This window comes from Camarhynchus parvulus, chromosome 12 (genome assembly GCF_901933205.1).
Source record: "Camarhynchus parvulus chromosome 12, STF_HiC, whole genome shotgun sequence".
NCBI classification, from domain to species: domain Eukaryota; kingdom Metazoa; phylum Chordata; class Aves; order Passeriformes; family Thraupidae; genus Camarhynchus; species Camarhynchus parvulus.
In genome coordinates this window covers 8,005,694-8,030,732 of record NC_044582.1, presented here as the reverse complement: position 1 = coordinate 8,030,732, position 25,039 = coordinate 8,005,694, and the positions used below count along the sequence as shown (strand labels likewise).

Sequence of the window (25,039 nt, the reverse complement as noted above, 5' to 3'; positions counted from 1 at the left end):
TAGTTATACATGCATCTTTATCACAGAAGTTACAGAATTCAAAAGTTTGCTTTTCCCCAGAAAAATCTACAAACCTTATAAAATACAAATTTAACCTTAATGTGGTTATGGCCAGTGGTTTTTTACATGGTGTTTATCCCATAATAAACTAACTCAGCCTGTGAAGATATGTCCAATGCCCCTGGTAATGGTTGTGCTGGTAAAGCCTCTGCACTCAGCTTGTTCTGCAGAGCCCTCACTGCCCCACCATGGGCCCTGCCCAGCCAGCTGCCACAGCTCCTGCTCACCTTCAGTCTCTTGATTGTTGCAAAAATAGGTTATGAGCATTCCCAAGTATAACAATTTCCTCTGAGGTTATCTGGCTATTACTATAAAAATTAAGAGAACTGAGCTACACTTGACTACCTGCATGTCAGAATTTATTTTAATGGAAGGGAACACAATCTGTCACCAGTAATGGTACTTCCTCAAAGTCAGTAAGATGAAGAATGCAGGAGGCTTTTGCATCAGTACAAGTCTCACCCAGAAAGTTACTATAGTTAAGCTTTTATTTAAAATATGAAATGCTGACTGGAGCCCTGGTACAATAGGGTTACTACCCATGTTTCCAAGATTAAGACACAACAATCAGAGTTGACATAAGTATGCCATTGGTTGTTCTTAATACAGCTATTCAGGGAAAATGTGCAAGTCAGTCTCAAACACTGCAAAAATCACTTACACTTCACCAGAACAGGACCAATCCAGAACACCATCATAAGAATTTGACCACTCCACTCTATTATAAAAATGACCAGAAAGGTTGTACAAAATCCTCGGCTTGCAATATAAACTTCATTAGGAATACAAGTGCATTCACAATGATACACTGACTTACTCTTGTCATGACAACTCAGATACCACTGTGGCAGGGAACAAAACACCAACTTAGTGCTTAATTAAAACAAGAAGCCTTGGGGACTAATTACCTTGCAAGAATTTTTTGTAGTATAGAGCAAGAGAAAGAATATAAAGTATCAGCTTTTGCTGTTACACTAGACAATATCTCTACTAAATTCACTAAGCAGTGGCAGTTTTCTTTCTCTAGGTGAACTATGTCCTTAATAATAAGAGACTATATTGTAGCATAGTTTTCACCATTGGCTTGTCCCAAATGCTGTGCAACTAGTTAATCAGTATTTACCTTAAGCAGAGACAGAATTTACCCTAAACAGTCAAATTTATTTCTTTATATCCATGTATGTCAATTACAGCTTCATAAATAGCATCAGCTGTTTGACAGTTTTCAGCTCTGGGTTTACATCCACATAAAGTGGAAATCTGACAGCCCTTTAGAAGGGGAATGTTTCTTAACTCTGAAATATTACTTTACTGTTAGACAGTAAATTGTCTTGATACAATTTCCAACTCAGATTAAGGAAGTAAGACTATGACATGCAGCTGACTTTTGACTACCTGATCATATCCAGTTAGATATGTTTTAGTAGTACATGACTTTATCCTTGCCCTCTGGTTTGGACTTGGCCAAATCTAGCAGCGAGCACAGAGGAGTGCCAGCTACCATCTGTACTGCAATAAAATGCATACCCATAAACACACCTGATATATTTGGATATTCATGCCATTACATACATAAAGAATGTATGTAGTTTAAACAGCTGACAGCAAGACTGGCTTGGTCTGCAGTGTGTGGATCTACACGGTGTAATGAGCTTCATATCCTCTTACTTAAGGGATAACTGGCAGTAATTATGAGGCTGCAATTAGCAACAGACCTGAACAACACGGCCAATTCAGTACCTACCTGAAGTCACTTCAAAATCATGGATTTGAAAGAATATTTTCAGGAGTGACCAAAGTAATAGTAGATGCACATGAAGCAAACTACAGCTTCAGCCAAAGGTGCTTGAAAGATCAGTTTGTGAATAAAAGGCAGTAGGAAATAATAAACAGGAGAGTTTCTCCTGTAAATTAGTAAATGAAACCATCTAGCAGTTTAGTTACAATAACAAAATACTCTGGTGGTGAAATTCTACCACAGCAGTTCCTAGCAGACCATGAGGGTGTTCCTACTACCAGTTATATACTCTCATGGAAAATACCAAGCATCATTCTGATTTTTTTTCAACAAAGTTGTTTTCTAATGAAGTAGTTCTAAACTTTATAGGAAGAAAGGTCACGTATGAAACCTCAGCATCTGTTTTTGCCTTGAGAAAGTTCTAATTACAACCTACGGGATCCTCCCTAGGCAAAGCTCAGTCATTCTCACCCCCTGCTAACTCAATTGCCATTCCTGTCTGACTTCCCCAGCTTGGCTGACATCCCTTTCCTCCTGCAGCTTTTATCATTACCCCAGATGCTTTTATACTTTCTTGCTCATTTTACACCAGGGAAACTCCCCTAAATGAGCAAACAAGCAACCCCTACATTTCATTCATGCATTTCAATGTTTTAGTGGTTAAGATGAGAATCATCCAACATAAGTGAAATGTATTTCGCTCCTACTGTGTCTGTTTTAGAAAGCTACATTTAATGCCATATATGTAAAGCCTGAAAAGCAAATGGAGTAATTCCAATATTTATTGCTAAATCCAAAAAATCCCATTTGACAGTAAATTCACCTGCCAACTTCATTAGCCTTTCTTCCTCATCTTTGCAGATTTATGTCTATGAGTAATGGTAGTTTTTGCAAAAAATACAGTAATTCCATCTTCTGACATTTCTTCAATAAGGCTAATGCAGAACAGGCTGCACATCAGAAATGCTTTTTCATGAGAGTGCTTGTCTATTATCTGTCCTCCCTCTGGAGCCTGGGCTACTGCAGCTCTAGTGCTTAACACAATTAGTTCTTCTCTGACAAGCCGAGGACTGGATTCTAGACACTAGAGGATCACTGATTCCATAAGCTCCCTGTGCTGTTTCCAAACTGCTTCATCCTCAGTATATACTTGAGAAACATACAAGTAAGACACAGCAACCTTGAGCTACCCTGTGATATTATTTGATAGAAAACAAATATCAGTAAATAAAAACAAACAAACACAAACTGGAATAATTTGCAGAGACAAACTGCCTCGCCACTCTCTGTAAGCCTCGATTTAAGCACAAAAAGGGAAGAAATTGGATTTGGTGCCTCTCTGTACATTTTTGTTGGCAAGAATAAAAATAGCCTCTTAAAAATGGAGCTGAGAATGGAAGCCTAGATATGAAATAAAAATGCCACTGTCTTTTACAATAAGCCTCAGGTTGGTGTGGTCCATATGGCACTATGCCAGCTAAATCCAGCCACAGGGCAATACTATGTGACCTAACTGGGCAACAGCAAAAGCAGATATTTCTACAACTGACTGGCTACTCTGGGGATGAAAATCACACTGGAAGAGGATTTGGTTACTAACTCAGGAAGAGAACCTGGCAGCTCTCTGTTCCTCAGCCTCCTCCCCTCCTTTTTCAAGGCAGAGCCCTTTGGTGGCCGCTCAAATCCCTGTGGTGTAAAACCCCTGCTGTGGTATGAAACTTCTGCCCAAGCTTCTGCAGCTCCAGCTCCTCTGCTCCTGCCCAAGCACTGCTGCCTTTCTCTCCTGTCACAGGAGCTGAGGCCACCAACTCCTGCACACAAAGTCACATCTTCAGCACCAAGGGCAGGAGGAGGCTTTGGCCAATGCAGGGCACTCCCAGGAGTCAGAAAAGCCCTCTGTGCACCTACAGCCATCCAGCAGACACGACCTGAGATTCCTCACTGACTTCCTCAGCACTGAACAGCTCCAGCTGGGAAGGGCTGGGCCACCACCAGCTGCTGAGGAGATACTCTGAAAATTGCTTCCATTCCTGAACACCAGAAATGCCCTGCAATGAACTGTAAATCACTCATAACTGTTATATTATAACTTGGAATATAAGTATATTCTCTTCTCTCTACATATCCTGTTATTTTCATGCCACTATTAGAGAGCTATCTTCTGTTCCTCTGGATTTTAATATTTATAGTAATTAGTGCAAAAATAAATATTTCTCTTCAAACAAGATTTCTCTTCTGGTTCAAAAGGTGAATGCACATCTAATACTATACAAAATAAATATTACACAGGGTATGGAATATGGAGTGTAGATTACAAGCTGTAAACAGACATCACTTTGAAAAATGCTTTCTAGAACTGACTCTAGGATGTAGGATTGGTATCACCTCTTACTTCAGAACTGGTAAATTCTGTTTGCAAAATCATAAAAAGACTAAAGAGCCTCAACTTATTTCCAGTAGATGTAGTATTAGCAGCAAGGCATTTACATATGCAGAAGACTTTCATATGGTGGAATTAAAGATGTTCCTGCAACTCTAAGCATGTTTTATAAAAATGAACTCAAAGGTTTACAGCTTTTTATTCCAAGTACTGGGGAAAAACCAAGAACATGGCACTTGTGCTACAAGGCTATATACATGACTCTTATCATTTGATGAGGAATGCTTTTCCTCATGCAACGAAGTTCAACTGCATCTCATCAGCTCTTATCTAGGTCTGACAGTATCTTTTTCTCCTGTTGAAATCAGTTTTTTTGGCATTGAATTCACCAAAAAAAAAAAAGAAAAGACATCAAGACAGTATCATACTGTGCAAAGTGAAACAAAAAAGATCCTTCTGTTTAGAACTATTGCACATCTCACTGATGTTAAAGGGGATCCTTCTTTCTAAATCTAAGAACAGGTATGTGCAACAAACTGGGTAAAGCTTAGCACTGTCTTATTTGGACATCCACTTTCGTTTCCAGCAAGGTGTTCTCCCTGCTGCAGTGTAAAGAACAAATTTCAGTGTTACTGCTGAAGGCCAGTAGGTTTTCAGTTTTGCTTCCAAAGCAGTCAATTGCACAGAACTAAGTGGGGAAAACACCCACATTTTTTCCCATACTGCAGAGAAGCCTTGAGAAAACATATGTTTGTAACCAGCATGGCAGCATCACCTGCTTAATCTGGCATACAAGAGAAATTATACTGACAGGAAATAGGAATCACTTAACTGAGGAAGAAAAATCAAGGCATAATAGGGTCTATATATTGTGAAGTCTTTTCTATAACATGACAGACCCTCCACCTACATTTCACCTCTTGTAGAACTTGTGCCATTTCACCAGATATATTAATGATTCCAATTTTAATGAAGCAGGCAACCTTAGGCTTCAGATTCTCTCTTCTTCTTTCCATCTTCTCCTAAATCACTGTCTTCTGACTGGCTGCTGCTAAGGACTACAAACTGTCCTTCTGTGCTGCTCTGGTTGGATCTGCTGGAAGCTGCTATCAACCGGCTCTGCTCCTCCAAGTCCTACATTGAGAAGAGGGGTTGGGAAATCAGAAAAAGAGTATTACCCTTAAAGCCATCTGCAATGGACACAGAATACCATTATTACAATTTCTAAATGATCTACAGTACTATCAGTGGACAGCTTTGGACAAAACTGCAAAAGAAAGTAAGTAGAAAAAACCTAATATTAAGAAATAATGGCAAGAGGTACCTTCTCAATTTGCTTTTGTTTATTCAGTTCTTTTTGTTGTTTCTCTTTGACTCTATCTATTTCCTTCTGCTTTTCTGAGGCTTTTCGATCCTAAAGAGCAAAAATGTAAATAAAGTCAGTAACAACAGCCTGAGATGTTTGGGACACTACTGATTGATATGAGCTTGGTCAAGACTGTGACTTCACTGTTTTGAATATTCTGCTTTTAAAGGACTGGTATGGTTGTTAAAAGTAGCAAAGTGAATCCTATATTGAATATTGTTCTACAGTAGATATTGGTCAGTCTTTTCATTTGAATTTAAATTCTAGGAAAAAAGACCCTTAAAATATACAACACTATTGCTGCATCTAGAGGCATCTTGCAGAATACAACTTATTACACATATTTAAATATACCCCCTTCCTTCCACTCCCCAGCATCCTTTGCCCCAAAAAGATTCTTACCAGTTCTGCATGTAAAGCTATCTGTTTGGCCAATCCAACAGAGTCACAAATCTAAACACAAAACAGATGGAAATAATTAAAAATGCCTTTAAATTTCAGCCAGCATCCCAAATTAAATACAACAGTACATTAAAGCATTTGCAGGCACTTAAAATGACAGGTTTGAATGGATCTAGCATCTTGGAATCCATATTCACAAGTGATACAAGTCACAACCATCACCAATACCTTTTCCCCTTCATTATTTGATTCAAATATATAGCAGATGGAGGTCTGGCGGCTGTCCACTCTCCCTCCTGAGGTTCTGAGCACAAATCCAAACAGGCGCTTGTTCTCCTGGTGTGTGGCATACAGCACTACATTGGGCAAAGGGAACTGCCAAAAGGATCAGACAGGGAGAGATTAAAACTGATTCCAAAGATTTGCCACACGAGGTTTCAACACACTGCACAATAATTAATGCACACCCACAGCACAAGAAGTTACCTGACCAAATGCAATTACAAAGCACAAACGGATTAGACAGCAAAGACTAAATTATTCCAAAGACAAGCAAATGTCATAAAACACACTCCATGTAAGAAAAAGGGACTACATTTGCAGTGTGAGTCAGTCATCTTCCTAAAAGTGAAGGGAAGTTTTATTTTGTTTTAATCATTCATTATAGTTACATTTGTTACTAAGCTTTCAATATTTAGTTTCACGTAAAGGCACTACAAAAACCCTTTACTGCAATTAGCTCAGTTCTCCTAATTATATAAGCAAGAAAAAAAAAACCCAACCCATACCCTCATTAGTTTGTTACAAGAAAACTGTTTTGCATTCTTATTCCTAAAAGAGGTTGGACTTCAAATTATCTTTTTAAGACTCATCAAACAATAAACTTAAAAATTCTGAGAGTCCCTACCACAGCTGCTATGAACTGAAAGGATAAGTTTTCCTGGAATTAGATGTGTGCATTTAGTATATGGGACATACCCTCACTTGATGTACCTCTTGTAGAAGGTGACAGCTTTGGAGCATTTTTGAACTTAATGTCAAAACATTAAAAACAAAACCCCAAAACAAAACAGACAAACCAAACAGCAAACAAACCCTCTTGGACTTCAGAACTAATGTGACTCCATCATTAATCTTCTCCCTCTACTATTTTACCCTCTCAGATCCCAGGGAGAAAGGAGTCTCAAAAGCCAATTTAACCTATTGAAATCACTCCCCTAAACCTGATTTGCAAGTGTTTCTAAATGTCTGCACTGGTGTCCTAATAACACTGGAAATTTGGCTGGAAATCTCATGCTATCAGTGATTTTTGCTATGATCTAATAATATTTTCAAAGTAAAAGAATTACATTGCTGGGTATTTATCTTAAAATGGAAAGTTACTTACTCGTAGTCTTGTAACTTGTGTCTGTGGATCAATTAACCTAAAAATTTGTTTTTAAAGACAAACCAGAAAGTAAATTTTACCAAAGTGAAAGAAGATCATTCTGTAAATAAACATCAGTAGAAGTCAGGAAGCAAACTTACTTTAAACAGTCACAAGTGACTAACAAGTGTGACTCTGTCATCCTGAAGACGTTGTGGATGGCGCGAGCTGCGAGTATCTGACGCATTGTTTCATAAACAACGTCTGGGCTTTCATCACACCTCACTTCCATAGAGCCAAGAAATCTCACAATAAATAACTGATGAAGAATTGAATCTAAGAAAAAAAAAGTATTGATAAAAAAACAAACTCCATTTTGGGTTTCCCATTCAAAACCAAAGGTGGATTGCAGTCAGGAAAACTCCAAGCTCCTCCTAACTTGGAAAGAGATTGTTCCTATGTAATAATTAGGGGTGCAGTTACTACACAGCACATCACACATCTTCGCATTTGGTTAATGATACAAAAATGCAATGAATCATTTTTACAGTGGATTTTCAGACAGTAGTTTGATTTAACTTATCAAATACCTTGCAATGTAATTAAGCTTTTTAAAATTGTTGTTAAATTAGAAGAGAGAAGCTAGAGATGAAAACAAAACTCTAACTGTCAAAACTTATTTTTATTTTGCATTGAAGTGACGTTTTGTTTTACCTTCTGTTTCAGGTTTTGAGCCTCCAGATTCACCGAAAGGATTTGTGCGTCTAACAAAAAATGAAAACATTAAAGCAGGAGTCAGATTACAGGAACCACTCGTGGACAGTGCAGTAGTCTCATGCTGTGTCAAATACCAACACGTAGTGAGTTCACAAATTTGTCATCTGGAGGAATAATGTATCGTGAACCAATTCTAGAAGCAATTCTATCAGGAGTGAGGCATAACTTGCTGTATTTGAGGGCCCACATCATGGGGAAAATACCAGATATTCTTGTCCTATTGCTGCCACAGAAGGTCTTGCTCACTTGGTAATGTTTGAGAAGGTATAGTTTTAGGGAATGAAATTTCACAGAACAGCTTCAGGAAGCACAGCCAAAAACCAGCCCCTTTCAGTATTCCATAAGAGCATCCACTTCTCATCACTGTCAAGGTGTTGAATTACTTACTCAAGAGAAGCCCCTGAGTATGTTTCAAATGCAGCTTTCTCAAACATCACTGGGGTTTTACTCCTAGAGTCAAGAGAAATGTGGCTATTTCTGGCTCTCAGAGACAGAATTACTATCAGTTACAGAGAAAAGTGAAAATACTCTAGGCTTCCAAGTCTGCATTTTTCAAAAACAGTAAAGGAATAAGCACAGGAAATGGGAACATTTTATTTAAAATATGTAGAGGAAATGACCCTTTCGCTCTGGATGATTGGTAGCTGAAAAGCTATTGGTAAGGGGTCAATACAGTTCAAATTAGGTTTTTTTATGGGATTAATCAAAGTGTTACCTCAATAGTTAGTGTTCTAAAAACAAATCTCAAAACTCTGAGGAAAAAAGTGTTCAGTTACACATACTGACTGCCAGTTTATTTTATCAATGGTCAGAAATGTTTTAACTAAGAGATGTCTGGTTTAAAATATTAAATTTTTCTAGATTGAAGCCAAGATGGCATTGTTACAATGTTTAGATAACATGGACTCAATCAAGAACCATCTTATTAAAGGCTGACAGGAGTTCAGCTAAATCTTAAACTCTCCACTTCCTGCAATACAGTTCAAGTCTATTTTATATCAGCGTCTTCTGAAGGATCTAGTTGGCCACCTGCTTATCCTGCTATACCAACAATAAAAAGAAAACTGTGGAAAAAGGGAGAAATAGTTTTTTATATATAATTTCAACTCTTACATCTGTGAGATGCAGTTCAAAAATCAGATATTTTCCTAGAGGCAGGGGAATATAACACATTTTTGTGACAAGAATCACATAAATTAGTTTTCATCTCTTTGGCTGTTTTTTTTTATTGTTAGGAGCGGCTGGATCTGCAAATACATTTTGTTCATATCTGAATTCTATAGATACAGCTCTAGAAATGCAGTGATGATTTACAGGTCTTTGGTTTTTAGTACATCTCCCACTCAAATATAATAACAAGTAGGAGAAAATGCTTTTATGTTTTGGATGAACTCTTAAGATGATTTTAAGTTGTCTGTATGTGGAATTACTCTAGAAGCCTAGACCATTTTCACTCACCTTTCAGCTTAAGAGGAGTCATCGTATGCCATCATCACCTGGAGGCAGGGCTACCAAATTTCTCTTGAGTTTCCAAGAGGAAATAACCCAAGCTGCTGGGTGAGCAAGCAATAGGAAAGGAAAATACTTTGTGAAACCAAAAGTTTAAAATAAATCAATAAATAAAAGCACTGGCTGTTAAAGCAAGAAAAGCTGCTGCAAAATAGAGAACTACACCTTGACTCTAGTGACGTAATTAAGCCTTTTTGTACAATTCCAACTAACAGTTTAACAAATTTTTTTGCTCCAATGGCCACTGCAAAATTTGTGACATCAGTCAGGAAAAAGGCAATGTGTGTGCTGGAGCTGCATCTTAAATGTGGTTTTCTTGTTTGTTGGTTTTTGAATTAATAACATTAACTTTAGGGATTTTTTTCCTTCTCTCTACATTTCCTACCTGCCCGATTGCCCTGATGACTTTGCTTGGCCAGGCAGATCTTCACTGACTGGAGATATGATGTCAAACTGGATGGGAGTGTCAGGGGCCACGAGGGAATCCAAGGAAAGTGCTGAGAGAGCTGCTGAGTCAGACCCCAGGGACCCTGTGCTGCTGGTACGAGCTGCAGGAGGACGAGATTGCCTGCAACAAAACCAGAAAGGCACAGTTAGGGTATGTGAGCTCAGGTTGGCTGATAATGAATTCAACCACAGGGGACACCAATACAATATTTGAGAACTGAGATGTAAAACAAAACAAAAACTAAAAACCTGCAGGTTGGGGTATAGCAAACAAATCTATGTTTTGTTTTTCAAATTTAAGTTAAAGTTACTACTTCCATTAATAATTGCATCAGATTGATTTAACATCAATATATAATCATGTATTAAGTATAATAAAATCTGAGGTCTGCTTCCAGGAATTGGACACATGAAGAAAAATCTCATAATGAAATCACACAACAAAACAGCTGTGATGAAACCAACCAAAGAGTCCACCAGCTGGCATTAGGATTACTTGTGACAATGGATTCTCAGCAGTGCTTCAGCAGTGAAAGGTGTGTTCAGGAGATTTTCCTCTGACCTATCAAAGATTTAGTTCTGATCACAAAAATATCTGTAGGTTTGTAAGGCTTTTTTTTTTCCCCTGTAACTTTATCCAGGATTTTCTTTTTCTATGTGCACCTCAAATGGCCTCTGGTTGCTTCACTTACACAGCTGGCCTCAGGCTCTCGTGCCTCTGCTGAAAGGAAGGGGAAGGAGTGACAGCCTCCAGAGCTGACTGGTTCACACGGGCAGCAGTCTCCTGCAGAGGTGGCAAACAAGAACTCAAAACACTTTTCTCAGAAGAAACTTTCAGATTTTATTTATCTGTAACTGGGAGAAGTTACAAACTCAGCCCTGCATGAGAATCTTGCATTCTTAAATTTTCACCAACACAACTCCAGCATTTTCTTCCAGCTTTTTTTCACACACTTAACCTGATGTTAACTTTCTCAATTTAAATGAACACATTGGCCTTAAAATACTGCAAATGTTAATAAAAGGCAGCAATACAGAAAAGCTCCAATGATAATGCTGGCAAAATAAGCAAATGTAGCCAGGAAAACAAAAATAAAAATCTCATTTGAGAAATGCAGCCCTCAACTGAACTAAAACCCATAAAGACACACTTCATATACAGATCCATGCTCTGTTATAAAACAGTTTTTAGTGGGCCAATTCCCCTAATTTAGTAAGCAAAAATCTTATATAAGTTTTTATCAATATGAATTTGCTCTATAAATATAAATATTAACATATTACTCATAAATTTTAGTAGAGTTACCTCAGGGTTTTCACTTAGATATATCTGCTTAGATATGTTGTTTATAGTGCATATCCACTGAAAAAGAGGAAGGAAAAAGAAAAGAAATTAATCTGTTATGTTTCCTAAACAAACTGGATTGAATACCTGAGTTGCTGTTTCAGCACTTTTTCTACTTTCTTTGTAAATTCAGGGAGCCAAATATTCTGCACACCCAGCTTGTCATTAAATTCACTGCCACCTGCATACTGCACCTTACCCTTTTAGATTTTCCTCAAAAAAATTATTTTAGTCATACTAAAACTAAAGAAAGCTTAAATCACAACTCCAAAGAACTTAAAAAAAACTCATCAGGATTCTCTGTTCTTTATTCTGTGCTGCAGATGACATTGTTTCCTCAAGACATTATAAAAATTCAATTTGGCTTTTGTGGAATTTGCTCATTTCTTGCATCTGCAAGCTAGAATCTGCTTTCTCTCTCTGCTCTGGAAAACCATTTGCTCCTGTTCCTGGCTTTTCAACTTTTATCTGAAGGAGGAAACTAACAGGAACACTAAGATGGTGTTACAAAGATAATTTATCAATAAGTAGAAACAGAAAAAAAAATGCAGTGTCCAGCTATGGTTAGGAATGCATTCTTTCTGTGCAGCAGAAAATCACTGGGCTCCATGCACACCTCCTACAAGCTTACCTCTTCATAATCTTTTTTACTTTCTGCCTGTAAGATTGAAGACCTGAAAGAGAAGAATGGAAAACACAGTTTTTTGTATTTAAAATGCCTGACTAATACAGTCAGCCAAGAAATTACATTTTCATATTTACACACTGAACAACAAGTTATGAAAGGCTGAAGATTGCTTGTGCTGAAAGCAGACAACATTTAATTAGGATGGGGAGGAACCTAAGCTTTCCTTTCAACAGGAAACAGAAAAGCAACACAATTCTAATTGTGTCCATGTAATACTTAAGTATTCACAAAATGCAATAACATGTGATTGTTAACTAATTACCATAATCTTATTTTGAAATACTACTCAGCTACATTATAGAGTTAATAAACAAAAATCCAGTTCACACTGTTAAAAGATTTTGCTTCTAAATATCCACAGAATATATCAAGTTAACATCTGGCCAAAGGCAGACCATCTTCCTTTCCCTAATCAGTGAGTCCAGTGTTTCTTAGAGGAAGCAGCAGTGTAAGAGCACTCACTTTTTGCCATCAAAGGACGTTATCTGAAAGCAGTACCGCCTGTCCTCACAGTCCACAGCCATCACAGAGCAATTGTCTATGTCCATCACAAGTCCCCCAGCCACATCTCCTCTTGCCTGGCTCATCAGATTTCCACCTTGAGTGAAGTAAAACTGTCTCTCCCAACTGGAGGACACCAGCCCTGTCTTACTAAAAGATAAAAACAAGTCCTCAGTTAGCCTCCCTTTCTGCCCAGACACTCCATAATATTAGCTGCTGTAATTGTGTTCTAATACAGAAATTAATGCCACATACAATAAGTTTTTTGCTTTAGCTGTTGTTGTAAAAGTAATCAACTTTTTTTTTAATTCCTTGGAGCTTATTATATAAACTACAGTAAAAAATTTAAATGTTACAATTTATTTTAGTAGCTCTGAAAAACAGCTGTTGGACTTTCTTAGAGGCACAGCTCCCTCCTGTGGACAATGAGCCACTGCTGCATGGAATCCAGAAGCTCCTTCCAAGGGCATTTTGGTTAACAGTGTTTTGCCTTTTTTAGATCAAAATTACAATGTTTTATTAGTAATTTGAATCCCAAAGCTTTAACAGACACTTCCAGAACAATCCTGATGGATGGAATCTTGTTACTTCCCAGTTAGGATGCACAGAAATTACACTCTCAAACCTTTTTTTTTAAACTGTGAAAATTCAGGCAAAATTAGACTAAAATCAGGATAATTATGCTTTGCATCTGAATGACATTATGTCAGTGTAACAATGAATTTAATACTAACTAGGTGAAGAAGTCCAAAGAAATAAACAGAATAGCTCTTATGTGACTTATTCAACTAAATACATAAAACCAGCAATGCTAACATCTTAAAAATTTTTCCAGGTACTTTAGCTTTCCTTTCCCAAAATGAAATACTCTGGAATTTTTAATAACAAGTTACTCTTACTTTCTTGCATTGAGATAGCCAGCTTTCCTTGTTAGATTCCTATGGGCAGGAAATTTGGTAGGATCGGGATCAGGCAAATACAGTGGATCACTGGCTACTTCCAAGTCCTCTATAGTTTGTTGCATGTTTTCCACTTCACAATCCATCTCCCTGCGAACACTAAGATAAAAAATGTGTTATTAACAAAGATAATTTATGAATAGTAGAAACAGAAAAAAAATAATCTTCATAAAAGTTCAAAATTCAATAAAGCCAACTTACTTCTGTACACTTGTACCAATATTGGTCAAAAATTCTTCCAGTTGCTCAGTAAGATTTTCTGAACCCATTTTAAAAAAGCTTATCTTTAAAGAGAAAAGGAGGAAAAGGGAGAATTTAGTCATTAATAAAACTACACTAACAATTAACAGATGAAGTCATAGGAGGTTAGAGTTTCTCAGAAATCTGTTTTCATCCCTCATTCCCACCAAAGCCTCTTCCTAAAAGCAGCAGAATGTGTGTTTGAAGGCTGCTGCTGGCACTGCAGTGACATTTGTGTCACAAGGACGTGAACAGAGGTTTTCCTGAAGGAAATACAGAAACACAGAGGAAACACTCCCAGGGTCCCTCTGTCCTTTTTCAATGCCACCATTCTGCTAGCTGTTGTCATGGGGGGGGGGCATTTGGAGCACATAGGAAAGAACCTGGGAAGATTTGTCCAGAGCCATACACAGGGAAGTAACAATATATATTTTTATGTATTTTAAGCCCAGGGTACTCCATAGTAGGCCAGAAAATCTGCCACAGCTACACTGAGGTTAGAACAGGAAGTCCTGGGACATGGCCCTGCCCCTCTGTTTCAGCAAAAAGCTCCACCCTAAGAACAGGTTGCATTTACTTTACTGCACAAAACATGCAGAACTTGGCTCTTAAATACAAGCTGCAAAGTTTCAAATGAAAACAAGAGTTCTTGACTTTGGAAAGCTTTCAGACAGTGTGCAGAAGTTGATTTCTACTCAGGTCACTGTAGCAGTGCCAGATGCTGGAAAGCTTGACTTGCAAAAAACCCCAAAGCTCATGTGTAATAACAGACTTCCAAAACCAGAAATTAATTCTGTCCAAATAACTTTATTATGGTTGTACTTTCTGATGCACCCATCTTCAAGTAAACCAATAATGAATTTAATAATATTAAGCAAAACCAAAGCAGAAAGTTTTTTAGCATTCTGGCTCTTCCATAGCCTTGAGTGGCAACAGAAGTTTTGTGGCTTTTGGTGAGTATTTCATTTCAGAAGAGCTACCATAGGAATGAGTTTAACTGTCTCCATGTTATTTGCTGAGAAGATTCACTTCTATGTGCACTTGCATAAAAGCTCTAATCAGTTCTTCCATTTAGTGGAACCAAGTGCCCAGCAGTGAAAGTCTAGGCATTACATCAAATATAGCCATCTGAGTTTTAGGGGAAAATGAACCATTATATTTGTGACCAAACTTTGCTAAAAGACCCTCTGATGGCAGTGAGGGCGTCTCATGAAGAGATCCCTGCAGTGAGTGGGCAATGAGCAGTGCTAACTGCCAGCACCATCAGGGCACAACTGTGGCAGCCCAGAGACATGGATGGATGATTCTTTTTCTCCATTTCCTTCCTTGGACTGCAGAAGAGGGCTTGCAATGGATTTCAGTACATCAACCTTCATGAAGGACTTTTATTTCTTCTTTGAGACCTACAGCTTTCAGAATCTGAAATTACCTGAGCTTGCATGTATCCCAGCAAGGGTTCTAGCAGAGAAATTTTCTTTTTGTACTGGAGAGTATTTAATGCACAGAAATAATGCATCATAGTCTGATGCTGTTTTTTCCTTGAAGTATATACATCTTCTGTAACTTCAGCCTTGATCTGAAGAGACACAGGCAAGGGGAGAGAAAAAAAGGAATGTTTGAGACTGGCATTGATCACATGCCCTGTGGACAGCTTTATAGCCATCATGGAAAAGCCCACAGTCATGTTCTACCCTCTATCACCAGGTGCTGCATATTTTACTATTCTACTTCCCTAATTTAAACACGAGATGTGTGAAAAACAAATACAAATACCTCGAAAGTGTGGTTATTTCTTCACAAAAACAAACTGAATATGACATCACAATATTATTCCTAAAGCACTGTCAGTGTTACAGGACAGGCATGTATTGGAGAAACCTGCTTTGCTGTCTAGACTGCTAAAAGCTATCAAATGTCACACAGAATCTGCCATACATTGTGTTCCATCATAAATATATATATGAAATGAAAATTATTTCTTAGCTTCTTTAAAAATCTTTATATTAAGATTTTGGTTTACAAACCTTTTCATTTTCCTTTCTTTTTGACAACCGACTGTATCTGGTAATGGCAGCATCATGGTCTAAGCAATCAAGAGAGAATTTATGATCATTTTCACAAATTAATGACTTATGAAACAGAGCAGAAAACCTTTTACATCACAGCGTTACACAGACAGCTGAATGCAAAGTTCTGTCATATTAGCACCTTTAGGAATAGTTCTTGTCTGTTTATAATCACTTCACAGCAACAAATAGTTGGGCTGAAGAAAAATTCTAACCAGATGCAAATGTTGCCAAATTGTGACAAAGTTCCCTTAAACATCCACTATTTTTCAAAGAAGAACTGTCCATTAAGTAGAGAAATTTTACATTATGAAAACCTGTATCTAATATTTTTTGCATCTAAAACAATGATACAGTTTTCACTGAGAGAAGTAGAATATTATTTAAATAATAAATTCTCTATATGGATATATTAGAGGCAGCTAAAAAATAACTTCTGATAATAGGGAAGAGAACTATGCAATTCATTTTAGGAAGGTAATTTTTTTTTTATTGATCAGGTCCTGTCTTTAAGAAATGAGCTACCACCTTAATCTTTTTGTAATTTTGGTGGCATAATCCTACATTATTTAATAATCATACAAACACTTATGGTTTTGTAAAAAACCCTTTCAATTTGCCTTAATGCTTCAGTACACAGAGCAGAGATTTACAGGTGAACCAGGAAAGTTGAGTGCCTAAGTATCACTCAGAAAAATTACACCTTAATTAGTTACTTTAAGACTACAGGGTTAACTCCACTAGTTAAGGACAAATAATAATCTACAATAACACTGCTGTATTGTAATATTGATAAGATTAAGTACTTAACACTTACCATTGCTTGCAATTTGGAAAACTTCTTTTAGAGTTAATATCTCTAGAAAAACAACAGATCACAATTTCAGTAAGTTGTTATTAGTGTAAAATTCATGTATTACAGTTTCTCATGTAACTTTGACCTTACAGTCATCTCAATGTCACCTTGTACCATACTGAGCTACCAGCACAGGCACTCCATGGCCAGGCAAGTCTGCTCCTGCCTAGGGCCTGAGGACCATTTCTGTGCTTACCAAAAAAACCCCCAAAAAACTGTATTGTGATACTGTAAGGAGGAATTCCTTTTCAAAAATCTTTGAAAATCATCACCAATGCAAACGTGTCTCCTGCAGTTCCAGTCTGGGCTCTGGTTTGAGCTGAGGAAATGCAAGCATGGGAGATGGGCACTGTCAAAGCCCAAAACTCCTCCTAGCTAAAATCAGCTGGGTTCCAGCTAGTTATTGCCTCACTGTGCCAGGAACAGGAACCAGCACAATACCTTACACTTGTTCTGATCTTGGCTGTGGTTTGTGCCATATTGCAATACAAACCAGCAGAGAACCAGGAAGTGCCTGTGAAGCCCATAAAGAAGTGGAGGGTCAATACAAACTGCATCAGCTGGTGGCTAAATCTTGCAGTGGGAAAATGTAACTTGCAATTATTGCCTCAGGGATGCCTCTTCAGTAAGTACTAACAGGAGATTTTTCAGGTCCTGAGAAGCAATATCAGCCTTGGAATAGTCATGATCCCTTGCTCAAAAAAAACCCCAACCAAACCATAATCTTTTCAATCCATAATTTTGCTGTGACCTATTGCCAAAGAAGTATTTTCCAAAATTCATGAAGAGTTAGAAGACTTATGAAAGACTTGTAATTTTTATTTCAATTTAGACTTTAGATATTCATGTCTTAGGCACACCCACTCTAGAATGTTCACAATAGGGATATTTAAGTTACTTGGGGTTTAACTCCTAATTTCTACTTGGAAGCTCATTTGCCACAGTAGTCTGTTCACTCCAGTATCTTGAATAAAATTTATCATCATCACACAGATGTTATTTTATCCAGGCACAAGTACAATTATTACAAAAATAAGAAGCTGGAAGCACCTTATGTCTGCACATTAGAAGTCACCTGTGCTACAAGCAGAATTGAATAACCATATTACTAAATCTCAATATGGTAAATTCTACAACTTTGGCACTTTGCCTTTTGAACTTAGTCCAGCAATTATACAGATGTCATGATCTGATATACAAATCTTTCCTGAAAATGCAAATTATCTGAAAATTATTCTTTCTTAATGTTTTTGAGTAGCTGTTAATTGTTCATCTTGAATAGAAGTGCTTCCCTAATATAAGTAATATTTTTGTTGCAACAATAACAATGTTAAGTCCAACTGTAAGACTCTCATGAATAGAAATAACTTACTTTGCTTTTTAAATGGGGAGATGAATACTTTTGAGAGCTGAAAAATAAGTGGTGTATTCTATTTAGTGAAACAAGAGCTATGAAGATTAAATGCTATGTTTTTATTGTTGCTGCTGTTGAAAAAAAACAGTATTTGGTCAAGTCCTCTACCTTTTAGATCCCTTTCTTTAAACTGGGTAATAGGAAACATCATTGCATCTGCAAGCTGAGTTGAAAGGACTGCATGGCAAGAGCTGAGCTGAAAAAGACAAAAGAAGAAAATCTTAGGAAAGCAGTGCTGAGACCAAATCAAATCACAATCAATGTCACTCAAAGACAACATGTACAACTCAAACACATTTTTGCATGTTCCTTTTTTTGCAGCTACTTTTTTCTACGTTCCAGATCTCATCATCAATTTTTTACAGAAAACCTTTAGTTTAGTTTTTTTCTGAACTTTTCCAAGCTACTGGATCATGTTCAAAACCAGCCTCATCCATCCTGACTAGTCTGTTTATTTCTCCAGTTTCCCTCCAGCTACGTCACAGCCCATCTTTCACAGCTCACAGAGGTAGAACAAAATGTGATCCTCCTCCTAAAATGCTGTTTAAGTGAGGAGAGGGATCACAACAAAAATCCTGATTCAGCTCTTTATGGTGCTCAGTTGTGTGTCCTGTGAGTCAGTATCCAAGAGAGACAGCAGGAGGGTCCTGTGGCAGTCAGGTACCTGAAATCAGGCAATACAGACACCCTCGTGTACAGAGCTGCTAACTGCCACTGTGAAATGGTTCTGGCTCCATCTCTAGTAGTTCAACTATGTTTTTTTCAGCAATGTATCCTCATTTTGCTGAATTTGTTCTTTATGTCAAGGTTATGCAACTTTAAATAGATGCTGCAATATACAATTAATTGTTACCTTGTTGACAAATGAATGTCATTTCTGTACCTCCTGGCTTAAAAAAAGGAGTAATTAGGTAGTTAAAGTCTGTACCTGACAGCATTAGGAAAGCACATACAAGGACTTACCTCATCAATCACTTTTGCAAATTGCTGCAGAGTGGAAGTCATGACTTCATCATCTCCCCAAGTGGAAAACGCTGAGAAGGCAAAAAGAGTTTTGTTGTTTCCAGTGCCATTCACAAAACTGGATTAATTATCTCTATGAGTGTATCAGGTATTCCATTATTTTAAATTATTACACAGTTAAGATATACTGAAGCAGTTCATCTCATTAGGTGGAAAAGGAGGATAGGGACCAGCAGCCTCTTAAAAGAAGAAAATTTTTGTTTTTAACATTTTTAACCTCAGAAAAGGGGACCAAGCAGCAAAGCTACAGAGAACCCTTCGTAGTACAGGTTATGAGGGAAGAAAGTTATGGATTCCAGTCTGTGCTTTCAGAGATGGAATTATGCTCACAGAGCAAATCATGGTTGTAATTTGGAGATTGCAATGCAATCTCTTCTCTTTGGGACTATTGATATTTAAGCACTTAAGGGTAAACAGGTTTATAAATTAAAACCAAACAGAACTATCCTAAGCAATTCTCAAAAAAACTAATCCAAAAGTAAAATATTTCAAAAGTTATTAATATTCTTCATGGTAAGAGGAAGTTCATTCTGGTTTAGTTGGAAGAACTAAAATAAAGACAGTAGATTACTTTGGCAACAATTTAAACCACCAACCACAGCAGTTCCTTTTATCAGGAACCCAAATTCATTCTACACTGTGCTCTGGGAGATAAAATACCACAGAAATACACAGTATTTTGAGCACAGTATCTGACCACACACAGACAACATGATTTATGCAGTACCTGTTTCTCATATTCCTTCAGAAGCTTTGAAGTCAGATGAGTTGCTGCACTTAATTCATTCTGATTAAAAAAAAGGGAAACATGAAAATCAATAAAAGTCAAACAGGTAAAGTATATCTAAATTAAAAACACAGACAATCTCAAATTTTTAGAAAAACATGCAAAATAGATTCTGTATCTGGCATAAAAGTGGAGTTATTTCTAGATGAGTGAAACATGAATATATTGTGGGTAAAAAATCACCTCCCACTTGATACATACCATTATACGCACCGAGATCATTTTAGTGTGTGCAACATTTTAGAAACACTTGGGAAATACATTAGAGTTACTTAGAGAACAGAGAATATAATTTCACTTATAGAAAGAACATAAGAAATTCTGTTGTAAAATGAATCATAAGAATTTAGTCTTAGCACTCCCTAACATAAGAAAAGCAATCATTAATTCTTACTTGATTTCACTTCTACATTTAAAGCATGTGGAAGTTAAAGAAAAGCATGTGGAAGTTAAAGAAACATGAAATGTGGTTCCAAAGCTTAATAATGCATTCAAGAATTTTATTAACCCTACCTGAGCATCATATATTCTGTGCATGGCTTGAAACAACTGATTGATGTAATTGGATATTGCAGCAGCATCTTCTTCAAATACTCCCAGCAAAGAGCGGGTCTGCAACAATCAAACAGCCAAAACACAACCATGGCATGTTAGAAGAATTTAAATATAATGAATTTCAGAGTTAAATAGCATTATTTCAGGTTTCATTACTGAAAATTCTATAAACCCTCCAGTACTGTTTAAAGGAATGATACCTGTTGCATGCCAAAGAATCTCACAGATAGCCAAGCTCAGCCTTCCTCCTCCTGTCAGCCTCTCTCCAGGTTGATACATTTTCACAAAGGAAAGTGCCAGGAGAGATGGACAACTTTTAAATACAGAAACTGTGGGCAACTACTGGGCTCACTATGGTACATCCCTAAGGAGAAGGGTGAAGATTACTGGTATTAAACAGCTTGCCAGGTATACTAATTTCCTTTGCAGTGAGATCCAAATAAAGGCTGTGACTGTCTCATACTGTCCAACCTGAACACAGACAGCTGCTGGTTGTGCTTGGACCTATGATTTACCTGTGGAATACCCATCAATTCTGTGATCAAAAGGTTGAGGAACTACACCAAACCACAACAAACAATACAACCTGCACCTGACTGTCCTCAACATAGAGATTTCTCACCACTGAAAGGGAGAGAAAAGATCTGTCCGTACCCAGCTTGTCAGTCTGTCTGTTCTTTAGCTGGTGTCACCCACAAACCTGATGACTCCTGTGTCCAACTGCACAGTGTGCATCACTATGGTGCTTAACAACCTCCACCTCAAAAACCAACCTCTTTTATCACTGGCCACCTATTAGACTAAAACTGATCTCCATCTAAGCCCAACTAGCCAGGCAGTTTCTCCACTCAGGTCACAGTCCATACCTCTCCCTTTTGGCCAGAAGAATGCTGCCAGACCATGTCAGAGTCCTTGCATAAGCCAGGGTGACTGACATCCCCTGCACTCCCTCCTGCCCAAGGGACTGACTCCATAACAAGGCAATCAGGTTGCTCAGGTGTAATTTGCCTGTAAGCTTAAATGAGATGCTGACTGCATGTTCTTGCATCCTTTTTGCACTTGGAAGCAAGGTTATTTCTCCTCACCATGAGGATTTTGAATGGCTTCCTTCCACCAAAAATCCCAAAGGGGGAAAAGCAGAGGATGTACCAGTAACTCTGCACAGCCACACTGACTTTTCTTAAAACATTGCTTGGGATGCTTCTTTGTAGAAGCAGGAGCAGTGCTTGCAAGAGCCACAAAGGAAATACTTTGGCAATGTTTTAGCAAAAGGACCGTGCTTTCTTTCTAGGTTTACACCAAAATTAATGACCAGGCAGAAAATTAAAAGAATCATAAGCACATAATTGTTTTTTTCCCCAAATTATGATTGCTAAACACTTGGAATTGGAAATTCTGTGTTTTGGTCTTCCCTAGACTGTCTTGAAATTACTGAAGTCTTTAGTCCATCTCCCCTTGAAGCATGAAAGGTATTTTTCAGCTATTTCTGATGATTTGCTTTTAATGATAATCAAAGAGGACATATTAAACCTACATAAAGTATATTATTTAATAATTCCTTCTGACATAAGATTCTTTTATCTAAGTTGCATTAGATGCCTGACTCTATCACAACTACTGTCATGCTATATAATGTCTAAAAAATATTTAAATATTAAAAAATATAATCAAACCCCATAATCAGCAAAAAAATAGCTTTAATGCTGGTTCTAGTTTACAAATCAAGTGGAAAGAGGTGGAGGAGAACTCAAATTTTTGCCAGGTGTGGCAACATGTGTCATCCTAACAGCCTTGACTCTCCCATTAAGGTAGACAAAGACTTAAAAATGCAAAAGAAAAAATTACATGGTACTATAACCATTGAATTACATACCCATGACCTTTAAACCTGAACATAAATAAACCTGAGCTTGTAATTTCAAAGGAGTATTATGTAAGGTTTCTGGATTATATTGACTCTTTAAAACTGAACATGGAAAAAAAATATCTTTTTGTTTTACTTTAAAAATGTCTGTTATTGATGTTCAACCATCAAAACAACATCATATGATATTGATGGAAAGAAATTAACCTGAACCTGTAAATAAGTTATGGCAGACTTCCGCTTACCAGAAAATGAGAGCAACTGTTTACTTATGTTTCTAGTAAAATTCTGCATCCTCTTCCATTTTCTTTAGGTTTCTTTCAATCCGTGTTTGTGAGCAAGCAAGCAAGCAGGAAAGGACCAGGGAGAAGCTGCACAAAGAAGCCTCTCATTACAAGTGAGTGTTAAACCTTCCATGCCATCAGATGGAGGCCACTGCAGGTGACAGGAGACAGAGCCTGTGCCACCAGTCTCTTGGGTTTTTTGTTGTGCAATGCTTGGGGAATGCAAATCAGTGTGAGCAGAAAGTCTCTCTAAACACACACTGAGTGTGTGTGTGTGTGTGTGTGTGTGTGTAATTTATGTCCTAGGTTAATAAATAAATTGCTCTGTTTTGCATAGCAAAAGACTGTGTAAACTTGGCCTTTGCTTTAGGCCTGACAAGCACAGTGGTTAGATTTTGCTCCTGTGACAACAGGAAATGAATGGGTTTGACATTTTTGAAAAGCCTTTCCTTCCTCAGACACAGAATAAGTTTGATATGATGTTTATATACCTACAGTCAGTGTCTGAAACTCAAACTGCAGGCCATGGTGCAGCACTAAACAACCCCCCAGGCTGGTGGGCTGTGCAATATTCAGCATGAATGTACCCAAGGCATGGCAGCTCCTCCAGAGAGAGGCTTCTGCTTTCTTCAAGCAACATTTGCTGCCATTTCCACTGCACTGATTTCGAAGTAACAGAAATTAACTATTTCTGTAATTAACTGTAACAAATGGACTAACCTAACAGAACACTGAGTCCTTACTAGAGGACCCAGCTCTCAGAATTCATCTGAAAAATTGACTGAAAGATGTAAATTTTCTACCTACAAAAGGCAACATTGACAAATATTTTCTACAAAAGACAATATTGACAAATCCAATTACTCAAGCATCTCAAACGCATTGGGCTGAATCTGTCTTTGCTTGTCTGTACCACAATTAACCTCACATGGAAGATTCTGGAACTACAATTGCATTCCAATAAGTAACATTTTTTTCATGTGCTTCCCAAACGTCCTCAGATGGTCCTAAACTCATGTTACATTTGCCATTTCCTATAAATATGAGTAGTTCTGACTTCCTTGTAGTAAGAAAAGACCTTCAAGAGATAGTTTTTTAAAATCAGTATTATTACAAGACTTTCAGAATTGTTTCCTCTTCATGAGATGACAGGTTTGGCTCCCGGACCAGAACCCACATTAGAGGTGAGATCTCATCTCACATTCAGCATTTGACCTATTTGGGGCACTGTCCTTAGGAAATCAATTATTCCTTTTCTGCATGGCCTTCTTTTGCCTTTTTAAAGTCGTCCTTCCACTTCATATAGAATTGTTAAAGGAACTGTCATTTTAGGGGCTAAATTTCCCTTTTTAACAAGTGAAAGTTTCTCTTCCTATGACCAAGGAATTAGAACTACCAATACACATGCTATTGCAATATAGAACAAACTGCTCCCTATGTAAACCATGCACCAGAACAAGGATCTAAATTCAAAAGGCAGCCATAAAAGAAAATACACTGCAAACTTTCTCCAACATCTATGAAATACAGTACAAGGACTTGCTGCTGCCGACAAGAGAAACCAGAGACACTGAATAAAGCATTTCCTACTTTAGAAAGAAACTCCAGCGCACTACAGAGCATCGCTGTCACAGATCAGGGAGCGGCGATGCAAGAGCAGGGTCGGAGCACGGAGAGCACCATGTGCTCCCCACCCGCGCTCCGCACTGACCATGGCCGTGATAACCTCACCCAGCCCCGCTGCTCCCACGGCTCTGTTAAACCTTAACGCGCCTTGGTGAAAAACAAAGAGGAAAAATAGTTTGAGGAGGCAACGCGGGTTTTGTGGTCAGGACGTGTCCAAAATCGAGCCTGAGTGCGAAGGCGGGGGTGGGGATCAGAAAGCCGGTGCCGCTGCCGGCACTGCCCCGCCGGAGGTGCCGCAGCACCCGGGCCCGGAGCCCCGGCCCCTCTCCTAGCCCGCGGCACCCCCGGAGGCGGCGGCAGGGCCAGCGGGTGACGGCGCCGCGGAGCTCCGAGCGGGGTTCGCAGGGCACGGCCGGGGCGGAGAGCCCGAGCCGACACGGTCGGAGCCCGCGGGGCCGTGCGGGCAGCGTCCCCGCCGCGCTGCGGGGCGTCACCCTCTCTCCCGCCACCGCCGCGGCTCTCCCGAGCCGGGAACGACAGGAAGCAGCGCTGGGCCCACCAGCAGGGGCTGGGCCCGATGCGGCCTCCGCCGGGCCTGTCTCACCTGCGGGCTGTCCTCCAGCGTCTCCTCGATGGGCAATTTATCGATGCCGGGCATGGCGGCCACCGCGCTGAGCCCCCGCGGCTCCGCTGCCCCCGCGCCAGCCCGGCCGGACCGACCCGCACCGACCCCCGCCCGCCGCGCGCCGGACGTCCCGCCCCTCGCGCGCCCCGCTTCCCCATTGG

At 38.7% G+C, this 25,039-nt stretch overlaps 1 protein-coding gene across 1 annotated transcript; it reads right to left on the bottom strand.

Moving 5' to 3' along the window:
* Positions 1-533: 533 nt before the first annotated feature.
* Positions 534-24,989, bottom strand: APPL1 (adaptor protein, phosphotyrosine interacting with PH domain and leucine zipper 1). The gene is given in 23 exon segments (XM_030956676.1): positions 534-5,312; positions 5,503-5,592; positions 5,947-5,997; positions 6,175-6,321; positions 7,334-7,370; positions 7,474-7,648; positions 8,027-8,076; positions 9,984-10,166; positions 10,738-10,829; positions 11,352-11,408; positions 12,022-12,064; positions 12,541-12,729; positions 13,479-13,637; positions 13,740-13,822; positions 15,208-15,354; positions 15,803-15,861; positions 16,662-16,703; positions 18,223-18,310; positions 19,078-19,136; positions 19,139-19,148; positions 19,865-19,924; positions 20,438-20,536; positions 24,858-24,989. Coding segments are annotated over 23 exon segments (2,124 nt in total). The 5' UTR covers positions 24,912-24,989; the 3' UTR covers positions 534-5,162.
* Between the last annotated feature and the right edge of the window lie 50 nt (positions 24,990-25,039).